Source organism: Prunus mume, linkage group LG8 (assembly GCF_029339155.1).
Source record: "Prunus mume cultivar Tortuosa linkage group LG8, ASM2933915v1, whole genome shotgun sequence".
Taxonomy (NCBI): domain Eukaryota; kingdom Viridiplantae; phylum Streptophyta; class Magnoliopsida; order Rosales; family Rosaceae; genus Prunus; species Prunus mume.
Genome location: NC_142705.1, coordinates 4,232,122 through 4,250,088, shown reverse-complemented (window position 1 = coordinate 4,250,088; position 17,967 = coordinate 4,232,122). Strand labels below are relative to the sequence as shown.

Here is a 17,967-nt window from a genome sequence, read left to right as displayed (position 1 = left end):
GTGGCAGTCCATTTCTATATGCCTGGTTCTCTCATGGAAAACGGGATTGGCTGCTATATGTAAGGCTGCTTTGTTATCACAATGTAGCAATGCCGGTTTCAGATGCAATATTCGTAAATCCTTCAATAATGAACGTAACCAAGACAACTCACAGCATGTACCTGTCATGGCTCTATATTCGGCAAGAGAGTGACACTGTTTTCTGCCTCTTTGTTCGCCAAGAAACAAGTGAAGATCCTAAAAAAACACAATAACCTGTAGTGGATCTACGAGTCATTGGACAACCAGCCCAATCCGAGTCACAAAAAGCTCGTAGAGATAAATCATTTTGAGAAGAGAAAAACAAACCCTGTCCTGGAGCACTTTTCAAATAACGCAACACACGCAAGGCAGCTTCCATATGTGGTCTACGTGGTGCATGCATGAATCGGCTTAATACATGTACCGAATACATGATATCAGGCCGAGTAATAGTTAAATAAATTAGGCGTCCCACAAGTCGCCTATATTGAGATGGATCTCTAAGCAATTCACCTGTATCAGAGAGCTTTATGTTTTGCTCCATGGGAAAGTTCACAGGTTTAGCACCCAAAATTCCACCATCCTTCAAAATTTCCAAAGTGTATTTCCGTTGTGAAATAGAAATACCTTTCTTTGATCGAGAGACTTCAATGCCTAGAAAATATTTCAAATCCCCCAAATCTTTAATTCGGAAACGACTATGCAAAAATTGCTTAAGAGTGGATATAGCCTTGAGATCATTACCCGTAATAAGAATATCGTCAACATATATCAACAGAGCGGTAAAGGACTTTCCATTCCGACATGTGAATAACGAGTAGTCCGCTTTGGACTGAACATATCCGGCAGCTTGAACAGCTGTTGAGAACTTGGCAAACCATTGACGAGAAGCTTGCTTTAAACCATACAACGACTTGTTGAGGCGACACACCAAGTTCTCCCCCTGTCGCTGAAGACCAGGAGGTGGAGACATATAAATTTCTTCATGGAGATCACCATGAAGGAAAGCATTGTTGACATCTAATTGGTGAAGGGACCAATCCTGAGCAGCTGCCAGAGCCAATAAACAACGAATAGTAATCATTTTAGCAGTGGGAGAAAAAGTGTCATGATAATCGATACCTTCCAACTGTGTGTAACCCTTGGCCACCAAACGAGCTTTATAACGCTCTATGGTGCCATCTGAGTGACGTTTGATTTTATAAACCCAGCGACATCCAATGGGTTTCTTGCCATGAGGGAGAGGAGTGAGGGACCAAGTGTGATTGGCCTCTAAAGCTGCCAATTCAGATTGCATGGCGTCCTGCCAGTGTGAATGGGAAGCTGCTTCGGTATAAGAGCTGGGCTCAACATCCTGACTAATAGTAGCAACAAAAGAATGATGCTGTGGTGAGTAACGATGGTAAGAGAGAAAGTTACAAAGAGGATACCTTGTACCTTTGGTGGAACCAGACGAAGAAGACGGCGACGGTTTGGGAGACGTTACTTGGTTGCAAACATAATCACGTAAAGCACGTGGAGGACTGTGATGTCGTTGAGAACGTCGTAAAACTGGTACGGGAGGGGGCGGAACGACGCTAATAGGAATGGGTTGATCAAAAGTGGAGGTGGCTGGATGCGGAGACGTAGAAGGAGAATCGGGTTGGGTCATTGCTAAGGGAGGGACGGGATGGACCGGTTCTAATGGTGCTGTGGAGGTCGTAGGGAATGAGTTAGAAATAGGAGGGTCAGACACAAAATGAGGAAGGACGGGGGCTAGAGGTGTTGGAATGGATGGAAGGGACGCATAGGGAAAAATAGTTTCATGAAAAACAATGTCACGACTAGTGAAAAATTTATGAGTGGTAAGGTCATAGAGCTTGTAGGCTTTTTGACCGACCGGGTAACCAAGGAAAACACAACGTTTGGCTCTAGGAGCGAACTTATGAGGGACATGCACATCAGTAGCATAGGCAAGACACCCGAAAACCTTAAGATGGGAATAGGAAGGGATCTTGCCATAAAGGCGTTCAAAAGGAGTTTGTTGGGAAAGAAGTGGTGTGGGCAAACGATTAATCAAATGTACAGCGGTGAGAACACATTCTGCCCAAAAACGCAAAGGGAGATGGGCTTGAAAGCGAAGGGCACGGGCTGACTCAAGGATATGACGATGTTTGCGCTCTACAACCCCATTTTGTTGGGGTGTATAGACACAAGAGTGTTGGTAAGTAGTGCCATTTTGTTGAAAAAAGGCTTTCATAGAAGAGAATTCCCCCCCATTATCAACTCGAATATTAGCAATGGATGCAGCAAATTGAGTTTTGACAAAGGAGAAAAAATTTGTAAGTAAATGTTGTGTTTCACTTTTGTGCTGCATAAAGAATACCCATGTGAAACGAGAATAATCATCCACAATTGTCAAAAAATATTTAGCACCAGAAAAAGAAGGAATTTTGTAGGGGCCCCAAATATCACAGTGAATTAACTCAAACGGTCTAACAGACGAAATTGAACTAGCAGAAAAAGGAAGTCGACATTGTTTTGCAAGTGCACAAACATCACAAGGATTATTGGATTTGAAAGGAAAATTGAGCAAATTTTTTGCCATAAAATCTAATCTAGAGGAAGATAGATGCCCTAATCGGCGGTGCCACAAGTCAGTGGAGGAGGTGACATGAGAACAAGATGGATGGCTAGCAATGGCAGCGGAGGATCTGAATTTAGGGCTCGGTGTTGCTGACGCCAATGCGACCAAGTAATAAAGTCCGTCTCGTTGTTTACCCAAACCAATCGTCTTCGTCGTCGTCAAGTCCTGCAACACAGGGGGCAGGATGGAAAAAAATTTCCACAAGCTTCCCCCTATAAAGGCAACTCTTTTTCTCTATTTGACATTCTAGCAAACTTTTTGGATGCTAATCATTCCTCAATGCTTCCCTGTAAATTTGAAATGGTCCCTAAGCGTGCAAAAGCTGAAGCTGGAATATGCCATGCAACACAGGGGATGTTCAGAGGGCACCTTCAGCCATTTATATGATCTGCAATGCATCCATCCAGCCGCTGTACCTAAAGTTGACAGCAATATTAGATAGAAACAAAAAAGTTATTTCTAACTTCCATCCAAGTAGAAATAGAACCATTGAAAAATTAGCCATAAATAATGTGATGTGAGGTGCATATCAGATGTTCCAATTTCCAAATCAGGAAAATGGCTCTACAAAATACAGAACCAGAGAGAGAGAGAGAGAGAGAGAGAGAGAGAGAGTCGGACTATGAGAAGTTCGAACCATGAAGGATTAAACGAACATGTCAAAAGCATCCAATAAAAATTTCAAACCTTTCAACATGTACAAGACTTTTGCAAATAAGTCAGTCATTCTAGAAGTAATGCCATTACAGACACTTTTTTGTTTTTTCGTTTTTGTAGCCCAAACGGATAAAGCAGTCAGTTTTAGCCCAATAGCCCAGGCCCTTTTGTTTTATGAATAAGTTATTTTTGGGATGGAAAAATATAGCATTTTTATTAGCAGGAAGCCCGAAGCCCGATAAGCTAAAACCCTAGCCCCACCAAAACCCCTCTTTCTCTTCGGTTTGCTTTGTTTCTCATTGCTTCATCAGTCTCTGTTTCTGGAAAACCTGAAGATTAGAAATGGTCCGAAGCATCAAGAACCCTAAGAAAGCCAAGAGAAAGAACAAGGTCAGCTCCAATCCACTTCCATCGCCTTTAATTGTTTAATTACTTCAGTCAATTGGGGTTTATCTTTCACCAATTCAATCGAATTGAATTCTTGCTTAGGGCTCAAAGAAAGGAGATGGGTCTTCTTCCTCTGCAATACCATCGATGCCTGCGAAGGTATGGCAACCAGGGGTGGACAAGTTGGAGGAAGGCGAAGAGCTCCAGTGTGACCCATCAGCTTACAATTCTCTCCATGCCTTCCATATTGGTTGGCCTTGTTTAAGGTTGCTCTGAATTTCATTTATTCTTCTTTTTGGTTGCCCAGAAATTGCAGGAAAGGCTTTAAGTTTAAACTTTGAATTCTGGGTTTGAAGAGTTGGAGCTTGGTTAGCTGAACTTAGCATAACTAAGTTGAACTAAGCATACACCTGTTGCTTTTTATTGTTTTTTTGGCTTTTAATGATTAGCTTTTTAACGTCGGAAACTCTTATGGCTTACGCAGAGTATTGAATTATGTTTTAGAGGTTTCCAATTCACTGCTAAAAGTGAATTACTTTTGACAGCTTTGATATTGTACGAGATACATTGGGGTTGGTTCGGACAGAGTTCCCCCATACAGTGTATTTCGTTGCCGGGACTCAGGTGAGCTTTATCTCTTAAATTTCTGATGATTTATCTCTCGCTTTTCTTTCACCCATCCGATAGTGATGGTGAATACTCAAACTTCTTGTTGTGCAGGCAGAGAAAGCTGCTTGGAACTCTCTTGGAATATTTAAAGTATCCAACATTTCTGGGAAAAAGCGCGAACCAGTGCCTGCCAAACCTGCAGATGAAGACTCTAATATGGACAGTGAGGATAGTGATAGTGACGAAGATAGCAATGATGAGGAGGCTGGTGGATCTGGCGCACCGGTTTTGCAGGCAATATTTTGTTACATCCCAGACATGATTCATCTCACCTTCATCTTGCTTAGTTTTGATCTCATCTATGCGCATATCCATGTTTCTTGTTCTCATGTACAGTTGCGCAAGGTAGCTCATGAAGGATGTGTTAATCGTATACGCGCCATGACACAAAATCCCCATATATGTGCATCTTGGGCAGATACTGGTCATGTGCAGGTCAGACTTTATATCCTTATATCCTGGATGAGTTCTTCATCAATTACAATTTATATAAATATGTACACATTTTGAGTATAAAGAATAGATTATGACTACAAGTTCCTTATATGGTTTAATAGAATAAACTCACAACTACATTAAATACAAGTTCCTCATATTAAACTGACACTTGAATGACCATTTACATTTTACTTTAAACATGGATTAATCCTGCTACTCTTGCAGGTTTGGGACTTCAGTTCTCATTTAAATGCTTTAGCAGAATCAGAGGCAGACGTTAGCCAGGGAGCTTCTTCAGTTTTTAACCAGGCTCCATTGGTTAAGTTTGGGCATAAAGATGAAGGGTTTGCTCTAGACTGGAGTCCACTTGTACCTGGAAGGCTTCTATCTGGTACTATTGTTACCTTAGTTCAATATCTTCTTTTTCTCTATCAAGGGCATTTAATAATATATTGCTTTTTCCATTGAAACTAATGATTTTTATTTTTTTTTATTTTTATGTTCTTGATTTTAAAAGGGGATTGCAAGAATTATATACATTTGTGGGAACCTACATCAGGTTCCACATGGAATGTTGATACTACTCCGTATATTGGACATACTTCAAGTGTGGAGGATCTGCAAGTATGTAGCTAAGATGGGAAGCTAAAGTTCGATTTGTTGTTATAAAGCATATAGTCAACCTTACAATCTAGTTAGGTAGTTTTCCTTAATATTTTCTCATCCGTTAGCGATACTTTTTTACCTTTTATCTTTGCAGTGGAGTCCTACTGAACCTGATGTATTTGCCTCTTGTTCTGTGGATGGGAACATAGCAATATGGGATATCCGTCTGGGAAAGTCACCAGCAACTTCTTTTAAGGCGCATGATGCAGATGTGAATGTTATTTCTTGGAATAGGTGCTTAAATCTTGAACGTTTGTTGTTTTTGTTTGTTGTGATACATTTTGTGCTTCATATGATATGATGACCTTGGCACCATTTTTCTTTTCTTAGGCTGGCTAGTTGTATGCTGGCATCTGGAAGTGATGATGGTACTTTTTCCATTCGCGATCTTAGATTGCTTAAGGTATGCCTTGTTCCGTCTGACATTTTCTCTTGTAATTCATTTACCATGAGTGTTAAATTGGGTTCAATTATGCTTTTTTTAAGTTCATTGATAATCAACAACTAAAATTATTTATCCTCTTTCCTCTATTTGCACGTAGGAAGGAGATTCTGTAGTTGCACATTTTGAATACCATAAACACCCCATCACATCCATTGAGTGGAGTCCACATGAAGCCTCCACTTTGGCAGTGTCATCTTCTGACAATCAGCTAACGTAAGTAATATTTAAAGACCATATTAGAGTGATAATCCTACATTAAAACCTAATACTTTCGTGCTTTCTATGTCTGAACTCAAAATATTTTGTCATTTGGCTTTCGCTACCAGAATATGGGATCTATCTTTGGAAAATGATGAGGAAGAGGAGGCAGAATTCAAAGCTAAAACAAAGGAGCAAGTGAATGCTCCAAAAGATTTACCTCCACAACTTCTTTTTGTCCATCAGGTAAACAGTTTTGACCGACTGTTCTATTCGAAAAACCCTCACTTGTTCAGTCATTTAACTCATGGTTATTTATGGTAACAGGGACAAAAAGACCTCAAAGAACTTCATTGGCATGCTCAGATTCCTGGCATGCTCGTTTCAACTGCAGCAGATGGTTATAATATTCTGATGCCTTCAAACATACAGACTACCCTTCCCTCTGAACTCTGATGGTGCTTCAAAGTTGAAGTTGGTCAGTTTGCTTCGTGCACCGCCAAGTGGATATATTTCAGATCATGTTCCAATAGTATGATGAGCGCTTATGTACTGAAGCAATTACATATTTGAAGTGACAGTTGTTTTGGTTTGTTTTTTTTTCCTTCCCCTTTTTTGGGAGTTTGGTTGGTGTATGGAACCTCTACAAATTTTGCCTAATGCCTGGAATTTCTTGATGATATCCTTTTTGATATATTTGTCCAATGAGTTGATTATCTATAAGAGCAATTCCACCCATTTGCCCTTTGCCATGGCAAGGGGGGCTAGGGCAGCCACTATTCACGTGAATAGTTACTGCCCTTGCAAAAGGTTGTGTTTCCACCAATTGCCATGACAACAACTATTCACATGAAATATGAGGAGAGAAATTTGTATAGAGTTTTGGTGTGGGAAGTGAAAACTACAACTAAGTATTTACTAAAAAAAGAAATCTGAAATTTCTTTTATTTTTTATTTTGCTAATGTCATCGCTGACTTCAGCAAATTAGAGCTGAAACTAAGAAAAATCTTGTCTGAGGGCTAGCCTGGGTTCATGGGCCTCATCTCCTGCCAGGGCTAGCTTTTGCCGCTGGAAACAAGATTTTAAACTTTTTTAGGCGCATCGGTGGAATCACTGCTAAGGGCAATATGCTTGTGCATCTATTTGTTTACTGGGATTTTGTACGTATTTAATTCACGGTAGCACAGAGGTGCAAGAAGAATTAACCGCGGTAAAACAATATTAACCCCCATTAATTTACTAATTTGCAGGTTACTACACATCAACAGTGCGCCTGTTGAGGAATAACAATGTTAATATTCAGATGAAAATATGTAAGAAAATGGAGAAATAAAGAACAGATGAAATCAAGGTTGAAGAGTTGACATCAATGCAGAAATAGACATAATTCCTAACAAAAATTGATATATATTTGGGGTGAATAATGAGCATGAACATGAATCTATGATGGCTGTTGAGTTCTCAAGATTTTCAAAAAAGAAAAACATGACTCACAAAATTCAAAATTACAAGGGCTGTAAAAATAAGAGACTTGTATAGCTTTTGTCGTTATAAGCTGCCTCATATGTGGCCCAAACCCCTCCATATGATTCCCTTTGACAACATTTTTCAGGTACAAAGCAGCAATTCTTCATTCCAATGACGAGGAACTGAAACTGGCCAACCCATAACATCTACATAGCATATTTTTCAACACCAAACTACTTCTGTCAATTTTCTCTATGAATTGACAGGCTTTCCATTCAATTTAGGGAAAGGATCTTGCTTGCTTAAAACTACAACTTTGCTCTTGTGTGCAAAGTACCCCTTCACAAGATTTTTGTATATTAATATGGCCACTATGCACTCCACCTCATCGAGATCCATGGATATCTCAAGCCATTTCAATGCTTTGACAATTACTTCTAATTTCAGCTGATGAGCTTTGATCGGGTCCTTCTGCTTTTGGATAATGTAACTGCAGGATGAGCACGTGGTAGTCATGAACTGAATCTTCGGAGTAATTCTACTATCAAACTATAAAAAGTGGCACGGGAACTTACATTTTCTTTATTAATCTCTGGTAGACTTGGAGTTCTAGCTTCTCCAGGACAAGATAAACACCTGATCTCAAGAACCTGTTTTATTTTAACGGGACTCAGTTTCCATCTTCCAGAAAATGATTTTTATCTATCTCAAGATTTTCAGAAAGAAAGCCAAGCATACCGATCTTCGTGCTCTTCAAGAGCATGCCGAAGAAGTCGGAGATCACCTCTTTTTAGAGCTTGTACAACATTCTTATACTGTGAAAGCAAGAAGTTGTAAACTAGGATTTAGTCACAGCTTTGAAAAGGCGGGAAAGTGGGCGTGGGGGCAGGCTAAGGTTTACACTCTTCTTCATTGAGAACACTGGTAAATAGATTTACGTAGCATACAAGTAACATAAACTCATTTCACATCAACCCCATTGAATAATTTCTCTTGTAGGTAAAGGAAATAACAAACAAGTCAAAGGGAATGACAAACCTCAACTAGGTTATACTTTTCCAGAAGCCAATCATTTGGTAAGATGCCAATTGAAAGCTTCACGGGTATCAAATATTTCAATATCATCCTAAATACAAACAATTTAAAAATGAGTAGAAAATAAAAGGATGGTACAAAATTTATAAATCTCATGTTAGACTTCTTCTCACAAGATGTTTTATGACGAGTAAGAATATAAACCTAAAACGGCAGAAAATTAGAAGGATATTGATGTATACAACCATTTCTGTAAGACATGTTTAATTTTAGATTCAGGTAACACCATCATTTTAACAGAATAGAAGTAAAATGATCATCCATCTGTCTTATTATGATAGATAGATACTAGTGGATCAGTTTGGCCAATTATCAAAATCAAATTCTAGTATCAACATCATACAAATAAAAAGATGATTCAAGCCAAAGAATATATAGGCACAACAACAATCATTTTCTCTACAAAGATACCCCATAAAGTCTATCATGCAGATGCAACATATATGCAACAAGCACACCTGAACCGAACCTTATATTTGCTTCACTCTGTGGATTGCAATGCCTCAAGGCATACGACAATTTATGATCGGCCTGCGAGGTGACAAAAGTCAATTTAGTCAATAGCACGGCTGAAGAAAACCTAGATTTTCAGTTCTAGAGCTTTCACATGCATAGAAATAAGTGAATTCAGTATAGGATAAGACACCAACTGATATCAAATCTATAATCTGATGACACATCTGCTGTGAGTGAATCTAATCCAATTTCATTATTTAAAATGACCATAAGACACAGGATGGAACTGCTCATTTCTCTATCAAGTGTCTCTAAATTCCAGAATCCAGAGTGTGACCCCGAACCAAGACCAAAAACACCACTTAAATAACTTAATAAACAAGAAACTTGCACACTACTAAACCATGGAAATTAGGTTACTTACAGCAGGGAAATTTTCATTGAAAACTTCTAGGCGGCCTGTATAATACATGTAAGTGACCTGCATATCACAGTACAACAGTGAGAATAAACATAAAAACTAGTTGCACAATTCAAAAGGGGAGGGGAAGAAGGAAAGAAAAGGAAAGAAAATCGCATCTGCTCAATCAAAGTCAATTCCTACCTTATCTCTCTTAGGGAATTCCTCAAAATCAAATATTCTTGCAGTTTCAATGCTCCTTATCACACTGCGGCAAAGGTGAACTGTACCAAGCTGCAGAGTAATAAAAGATAGTTCATCATGATGCAGCTCAGGTTCCGTGTGGTTTACTCAGAATTCAAAAGAGACCCTAATAGCTAATTCAGATATATTTGAAAAATATTAATAAATTCATAACTGTGCACAAAATCTTACCTTAAAGTAAACTTTAAACAACTGGCAAGTCACGTATAATGCTCCAACACGTTTTGGTCCTTTTCCCTACCAATAATGAAAGAGTTAGCAATATGGATTCATAAGGATAAACAATGACATTAGTTTTTGAATTTATAGTAGTATTTTTCACAAAAATCCAAGAAAAAAAAAATGCAAATGTTAATGTTATAGAAGCAGGAGTAAAACAATCGACTTTCATTCAGAGAGGAAAAACTACAAACCAAAGTTTTTGTAAGAAAAGCGAAAGAAATTGAATATCAAAGTAAGAAATCTTACAGCAAGAACACCAAAAACTTTCATAAGGAAAGAACCAGCTCCCTTCAACTTCTCCGGGGACTTTCCATTTGAAGCCAATTCCTTATCAGCCTACAAAGCCACACATAACAGTTTCACTTGAATCGCCTTCCCAATATATCCACAACCAGTAACAAAATAAAGCACACATTTTGTGAAAGGTCAACAATAAAGCACATATTATTCTTTTCTTTTATTAAAAGGGAAAAAAATAGAAAAGGGAAATTGCGGGTCTTACCCTCTCGGCTAGAACCCTAATTTCATAGGCTATAACATACAATGCTTGCAAAGCCCAAGCTGTGTCCCAGTTCCTAAACTCCTGAATAAAAGCACTGCACATCCACCACCACCAATAGTCAAATACCAATACCAGATATAAAATTACATACATATAACAGAATTAATCAAAACCAATCTAAAAGATGAATACTTTGCAGATTTTTCAAAGGCTTGGTAAGAATCAATGAAGCTCCCGACTCGGTAACTCTGAAAAGCACGGAACAGATGAACCAGAATTTCACCAAATTGAGTGTCGTTATCGGACTGTTTAATCAATCTATTGGCGTCCTGTCACACATAATAACAGCACAAATCAAAACCCTAAAATTCCAATTGAAACAAATACATATATAAATACACATTCATGTAAATGCATGACCTGGAAGACGTTGAGGGCATCGGCGAGAGAGAGGATAGCGGGGTTGTTGGATGAGAGAGAGAGGAGCTGCTTGAGGGAAGCACCGTCCTGGGTCGAAACGGCGTCGGAGAAGCGGTTGAGGTAGTCGTTGATTCTCCTGTGGGCCTCTCCCATGCTCAAGTACGCCATTTTTCTGCTCAAACTCCTCCCTCAGTAAGCAGACACCTTTATTTCTTGTTTGCTTGATTGTGTGAGAGTGAAGGGTCAAACGACGTCGTCAACAAAAAGGAAAGGGAGAGGACAGAAACGACAAGTCGTTTTACGTAGAATTGGAATATCCAACACCAATCCGTTGTCGTACATACCTTCCTTCCAGCTCAAAGCAGGTCCACAGAAAAGTTGAAAACCATTAACAAGTCGTCTTCTTTGAAAGTTGAAAGCCACCTTCCACCAAACTGTCTGCAACAACAAGACCAAACCTTTAACCCTTGCATCTTACTCAAGCCCCTCTCTTTCTCTTTCTCCATAGCTCAACAGCAAGACCCACATCACAAATTCTCCAGTTCTCTGAACCCATTGAAGAAAAACCAGAAGAAATTAGCTGGTTTGTCGAAATGGGTTCGGATTCGTTGCCCATGAAACCCACACCGATCCCAACCCAAGATGAAGAGCTTCCAAACCCAGCTACGGCTCTGCTCTCTTTCAACACAGACTCATCCACCTCCTCACCTTCTACCTCATGCCGTTCTCACAAACCCAGCACCACCATCATCTTCATCTCTCTCTTGTTGATCACCTGCATAGCTCTCTCCGCTGCTATTGCTTTCGCTTTCCTCTTCTTCTCGAACCCATCAAAGGCCACAGCAACGCCCGCACACAACTCCACATCAGTCGAATCCAAGGCTCGGGCTTTAGCAAAACTTGACCATCCAGTGGTTTTATTAGTTTCCTCAGATGGGTTTCGATTCGGGTACCAATTCAAGACTCCGACGCCGAATATCGGTAGACTCATCGCCAATGGGACCGAGGCCGAGCAGGGTTTGATTCCTGTGTTCCCGACTCTAACATTTCCTAACCATTACTCAATTGTCACAGGTCTTTACCCTGCTTATCATGGAATAGTCAACAACCACTTTGTGGATCCGCACACAGGGGAGTTTTTCAACATGGGAAGCCACGAACCCAAGTGGTGGCTAGGTGAGCCCTTGTGGGAGACTGTGGTCAATCATGGTTTGAAGGCTGCCACTTATTTCTGGCCTGGTTCTGAGGTAAATAAAGGTTCTTGGACTTGCCCTGAAAAGCTTTGCATGCAGTATAATGGTTCTGTTCCTTTTGAGCAAAGGGTTGATACTGTTTTGAACTACTTTGATCTGCCTAGTAGTGAAATTCCTGCGTTTATGACTCTGTATTTTGAGGACCCTGATCATCAGGGTCACCAGGTTGGGCCTGATGATCCTGAGATTACTGAAGCTGTTGCTAGAATTGATAGGATGATTGGGAGGTTGATTGAAGGTTTAGAGAAAAGAGGGGTCTTTGAGGATGTTACTATAATTTTGTTGGGTGATCATGGGATGGTTGGTACTTGTGATAAAAAGCTAATTTACCTAGATGATTTGGCCTCTTGGATTGAAATTCCTGATAATTGGGTCCTGTCACATACTCCATTACTTGCTATTCGTCCGCCTTCAGGAATTGATCCTTCGAATGTTGTTGCTAAGATGAACGAAGGATTGAAATCGGGGAAAGTTGAGAATGGGAAGAATTTGAGAATGTATCTTAAGGAGGAGCTTCCTAGTAGGCTCCATTATGCAGCGAGTGATCGGATTCCACCTATAATAGGGTTGGTTGAAGAGGGGTTTAAGGTAGAACAAAAGAGGACGAAGCGGAGAGAATGTGGAGGATCACATGGTTATGACAATGCTGTATTTTCCATGAGAACCATATTCGTTGGGCATGGTCCTCAGTTTGCAAGAGGTCGCAAGGTTCCTAGTTTTGAAAATGTCCACATATACAACTTGGTCACTACGATTCTTAATATTCAGGGTGCGCCTAACAATGGATCTCTATCATTTTCAAAGTCTGTTCTTTTGCCTAGTGCTTAGTATCCACCCCCAAGCATATCCCAGGTGGAGTCAGCTGGTTGAAGATTGAGCGGTGGTTGGCGAATTCGGCTATCACGGAACCATATGATTATGTTTTTGCAAGGTTATAAGGTCATGAATACAAAGATCGCAGAAAGGTGGCAGTATCAGTTACTTCCTGATCCATGAGCTCACTCTTTGCGACATGCTTTGTTTCAGGCAAGTGTGATGTACACTATTTGAAGCATGATGAAGCATAATAGAAAGTATTGTTCCATCTGTTTGCTTCATGTAATAGGAGCTACCACGAACAGGATCCCGCCTCTAAATGCTGAGTTGTAATTTCTGTAGCTTTGTAAAGAGACATCATCTGGTAGTATACATTAGTGTTGTCTAAATATATGTAATTTTGAGTTCATATTAAAGAGCAATCCCTATTTCAACCTCAATGGTTTGGGAATTCATCTCTCGACAGTTAAAAAGATCTGTGTTTGGCAGCACTTCTGAAATCTCTTAAATTCAAAGCAATCTTTATAACAGATCAATAGAGATTAGAGTTCTCTTAGTAACATCATGTGATTCTCTTTGCTTTTATTTATTTATTTATTTATTTATTTTGTTTTTGGGGTGTTTGGGTAAGCCGAATCTAAGGCATCAGCCCAAAAGGCAGACCCTCTTTATGGCCCAAGTGGGTTAGATGGTTAGCGGCCTGGTTCTTCTCACGGCCAATTTAAAGTTTTGTTGACTTTTACAATTCTTGTGAATAATGCAAAACTCAATTACTTTTCCAAAACCCTTTACTGACTATAAAATATCAACTCACTAGAAATCTTTCTCTTTTTTCTCTAAAAAAAAATTTCTTAACTGAGAAAGAAATAACACGTTAATATAAAGAGAATTTTGAAGTTAAATACGAAATTACACAATATTTTCATTTTAAATATTATAAAAATTTAGATTAAATACCACTTGGAAAGTCAACAAAAACTAATACAAATATTACTAAAATGTAATGTTATTATGTCATTTGTTACTTATGCAATCACAAAAACAGCCTTATTCTCTGTTTTTGGTTTTTTTTTTTATTTTAAAAAAATATATATATGAAGTTAACAAAGAAAAATGTGGGATTTAAATAGAAAAATTCTCAAATATATTTTTTATTATTGAAATTGGAGAGTAAGAAGTAGAATCAAAATCAACCAAAAACTTTTCATCAAAAAAATCAACCAAAAACTAACATCGTCTTCTGGTTCACACACAGCGCTAGATGCTATCACACACACAACTGGTCTTCTTTAAAGCCATGGCCTTTCTTCTTCGGCGGCTTTGACCCTCACGTACGTGTAGAGCTCACCCGCCTCAGCTTTCTCAAAATCTTCAACGGCTCTGTTATTTAATTACTTTTTTCTATATTTTCTCCATTTTTTTTTCAAGTAAAATGGCTGATGTTTTTCGATTACCATTCCATTCACTGCGTTTCTCTTCGTCTCTGCTCACCTCCTTCACCTCCTCCTTCAATTCTCTCCAACCGGGCCTCCCACCCAATCAAAACCCATATAAAAGGGTTTATCCTCTTTCATATTCGTCTGTTACTCGCGTTGCTTTCAGACCCAGAAAGCAGTTGGTGCATTTCAAGGTATTTCTAACCATAACTGGTCATTTTCTTCCAATTATTTCTTATCTACTAAATATTTGCTTGAATTTGAAAGGACCCATTTTTTGGGATATTGTAATTGGGCCATATATTATAAACCTTTGGGAAATTTGTTTGTGAATTGAGTTCAATTACCAAGTTTTCTGCACATTATAAGTATTTTAGGGAAACCAATCTGTCTAAATTGTTTTGATCAATTGCATTTCGGAGCTTTATTTGCTTATCTGTTAAAGTTGAAATTTGGGTTAGCAAATTTTCAGTTTTTCAGTTTTTCTTCACTTCACCCAGAAAGGCCCACATTACTGTCAAGTTTTATGATTTAGGTAGTCTCAAAAGGGAAGAGGAAAATCGATTGGAAATTATTTTTTGTTAGTTTTCCCTAAGTTTTGGACTAAGCTGATAATTAGTGAATGTCTTATGGCTTATTGTGTATTTGTTGTACCCTTTCGTGCATGCAGGTACAGGCAACTGTTGCTGAAAAAGACAAAGACCAGCCAAAATGGTGGGAAAGAAGTGTTCCAAATATGGTTGACATTCATTCTACACAAGAATTTTTGAGTGCTTTAGGCCAAGCTGGTGATAGATTAGTTATTGTAGAATTCTATGGGACTTGGTGTGCTTCTTGCCGTGCATTATTTCCTAAGGTAATCTCCTTTGTCACTTGAACATTTCTTCATAATTTTGTTCCAGTTTTTGGAGAAATAAAAGTCAATTCATCTTCATTCCTTCTAGTTACTTTCTGCTTAAAAAACTTTCATATAGCTTCTGAGACAATAAATCCGTAGTTGTTTGACTTTTAAACAAGCGGCGAAGAAGGTAATGTTCATATGCATATATGTGTAAATACATTCATGTATACATAGGACTGGTGTCATTGAAACCTTTCCTGGTTTGCGCTTGCTAACTTGAACTGTAAGACTTCAAGTTCATTGGAATGGTTTGATTCCAGATGTCAACTGTACCCAAGGAAGCAGTGGCATGTCTTGTTGGAGAACTCGGAACTAATTCCGGTCAGCTGAGTGTTTTCTTTGGTTGTTTCACTTTTTCCTGGTTATATTGCATGCCGCCTATGTTATAAATAAACAAGAAATCACCCAGTTCAAATTGCTGTACATATGATTTTGAGGAGGCGAGATGGCTCTACTACCCAAAGATTCAGCTCAAATGTCCAATGGAACATAAGAGGCCTTCAATGTTAAAAATTCATTTCGTAAAAATCTCCTGGAAACTACTTCACTTCAATGGAAACTTAGATAATGTTGAACGTATCACACTTGATTTTATATAGTTGAGGTGCTGTGTTCCTGATATTGTTGTTTAATGCATGTGTCAGCTCTGCAGAACAGCTGAAGACCACCCTGAGATTTTATTCCTGAAAGTGAATTTTGACGAGAACAAGCCAATGTGCAAAAGTATGAACGTGAAGGTACTTCCCTATTTCCACTTTTATCGTGGAGCTGAGGGACAGCTTGAATCCTTTTCGTGTTCACTTGCTAAGGTACTTATTGAACTTCTGTTTTCTTTTTCTTTTTTTTCTTTTTTCCTTTTTTGTGTTATCATTTAGGTTACCGGGAAGAATGTTGAATCTTATGATTTTTATAGCATCTCTTTTCTTTTTACACCTTAGAAACTGGTTGTACCCTCTGAAGTACCTACTTTTTGAAAATGGGAACCATAGTTGGCGTAAAACTCCAACTCTGATTAGTTTAACTGAATAAAGGAGAATTAGTAAACTTGAATGGCATACTGTTGGAAACAATCATCTTCCATTATCTTCTTTTCATTGTGTTAGATTTATATGTGTGATGCAGGTAATGTGGATGCTGAAGTTTTAGTATTGCTCTAATGCTTTTAGGAAATTTCACATACATTTTTCATTTCAAGTGACCTGATTGTGTCCATAATCTTATGCAGTTCCAGAAGTTAAAGGATGCTATTGCATTACACAACACAGCTCGTTGCAGCATTGGACCTCCAAAGGGAGTCGGAGATCTTGTACTGGAACCTTCCTCAGTTCCAAAGGACAAGCCTTCGGAATCTGCTTCATCATAGAACTTCTTCAACTCAGTCAATTGTATTTAAGAAAATCGGTCCATAGTATCAAACCCCACAATAGTCAGCTTCAGCTTGGGACTTGTATTCTGTATATTTGCTCCCTCCCCCTACGCAAAACAACGCAAAGCACAGGTTGCTGTTCTGCCACATTCTTTGTCATTCTTATTCTGGATGTCATGTATTTACTTGAAAATTCTGCGGACAAAGACGTTCCAGGTTCATAATATATGATATGAGTGATTCTTTCTTTCTCCAAGTTTATAACAGCCGGACAATCAGGTTGAAGTTTGCTCATTTGGAAAATCATTTTCTCTATTTATCTCTCTCATCATCTCTTTAATCTGTTTATCTCACTCTTCTCGTCTTTATCTTTTTTTCTCTTGCTCAACTAAATAATAAAAATATTAAAAGATACAGTAAATATTTATTTAAAAAACAAAATAAATAAAGAGTCCTATTATTTCCACCTCTCTGTTCTATTTCCCAACCTACTTTATCTTTTCATCCATCATATAAATTTGAAAAAACACAATCATATCTTTCCACCCACCATAATTCATAAAATATCCCTTCATTATTAATTCAAGCAAAACCTATAATATTATGGCAAAAAAATTTAAATTAAATTAAAAAACATAAAAAATAATCCACCCCAACCCCACCTCCCCAAAGCTGCCCCTCGTCCTTATGGAAAACAGCCCTCTCTCTCTGAGATTGCACAGGAGTGATAATTGGAATTAGATCCAAATTGGAGTGAAAGAAGAGTGCATAGCAAGGCAACCAATTGAAAGCACAATTTGGAATTGCAGTCAGTTTGTGGTCTGATATCCAATAAAGACACTGAAGATATATACTCTGTCCAACCCACAATCAAAGAGCTATTGCCAGCAACCTTCTTCCCGCCAGATTAGCAATTAAGTTACCATTTAACTAACGGGAGTTTCACTAAAACACCCAAAATGGGGGTTGAAATTATAAAAAAACCCAAGCCATTTAAACATATAAACACACCCAAAACCCATCATTACACACACTCAAAACCCATTTATAAACACACCCAAAAAGTTGACTTTGGGATTGATTTTGGGTGTGTTTCTATGTTTAAATAGGCTTGTTAGTCTATTTGGTTTATTTATAAATTTGTATTAACTAATTTCTTCAACCATTTCTGCAGATTTGTTGTGGGCTTGTTAGATGGCATGAGATAAATAGGACTAGGTGGGTGGAAATAACAGTACTCTATAAAAGGTAACTTTGTTTT

At 38.5% G+C, this 17,967-nt stretch overlaps 4 protein-coding genes across 5 annotated transcripts; 3 read left to right on the top strand and 1 right to left on the bottom strand.

Moving 5' to 3' along the window:
- The first annotated feature begins 3,534 nt into the window (after window positions 1-3,534).
- Window positions 3,535-6,801, top strand: LOC103340738 (Transducin family protein / WD-40 repeat family protein). Of its 2 annotated transcripts, none has more exons than XM_008244182.2 (12): window positions 3,535-3,694; window positions 3,794-3,957; window positions 4,237-4,315; window positions 4,412-4,594; window positions 4,697-4,795; window positions 5,024-5,189; window positions 5,316-5,422; window positions 5,559-5,698; window positions 5,795-5,867; window positions 6,007-6,122; window positions 6,236-6,353; window positions 6,435-6,801. In XM_008244182.2, the coding sequence occupies exons 1-12, from the start codon at window positions 3,647-3,649 to the stop codon at window positions 6,561-6,563; spliced, it is 1,422 nt and encodes a 473-aa protein (XP_008242404.1). In that variant the 5' UTR covers window positions 3,535-3,646; the 3' UTR covers window positions 6,564-6,801. The 2 variants fall into 2 exon arrangements, with proteins under 2 accessions (XP_008242404.1, XP_088898544.1); XM_089042418.1 differs by having other exon boundaries at window positions 3,547-3,694; window positions 3,803-3,957.
- Window positions 6,802-7,492: 691 nt separating this feature from the next.
- On the bottom strand, window positions 7,493-11,169 carry EER5 (proteasome family protein). The gene is made up of 12 exons (XM_008244183.3): window positions 10,935-11,169; window positions 10,707-10,843; window positions 10,515-10,608; window positions 10,259-10,348; window positions 9,962-10,027; window positions 9,731-9,820; window positions 9,551-9,607; window positions 9,140-9,201; window positions 8,614-8,701; window positions 8,314-8,390; window positions 8,151-8,225; window positions 7,493-8,065 (listed from the first exon to the last, which is right to left on the bottom strand). Exons 1-12 carry the CDS (start codon window positions 11,100-11,102, stop codon window positions 7,828-7,830), a joined length of 1,242 nt encoding a protein of 413 aa, XP_008242405.1. The 5' UTR covers window positions 11,103-11,169; the 3' UTR covers window positions 7,493-7,827.
- A 158-nt stretch (window positions 11,170-11,327) lies between these two features.
- LOC103340741 (Alkaline-phosphatase-like family protein) lies at window positions 11,328-13,443 on the top strand. Its single transcript, XM_008244184.3, has one exon. The coding sequence runs from the start codon at window positions 11,528-11,530 to the stop codon at window positions 13,013-13,015; it is 1,488 nt and encodes a 495-aa protein (XP_008242406.1). The 5' UTR covers window positions 11,328-11,527; the 3' UTR covers window positions 13,016-13,443.
- A 679-nt stretch (window positions 13,444-14,122) lies between these two features.
- On the top strand, window positions 14,123-16,962 carry ACHT2 (atypical CYS HIS rich thioredoxin 2). The gene is made up of 4 exons (XM_008244185.3): window positions 14,123-14,633; window positions 15,110-15,295; window positions 15,985-16,149; window positions 16,566-16,962. Exons 1-4 carry the CDS (start codon window positions 14,436-14,438, stop codon window positions 16,701-16,703), a joined length of 687 nt encoding a protein of 228 aa, XP_008242407.1. The 5' UTR covers window positions 14,123-14,435; the 3' UTR covers window positions 16,704-16,962.
- Window positions 16,963-17,967: the final 1,005 nt, after the last annotated feature.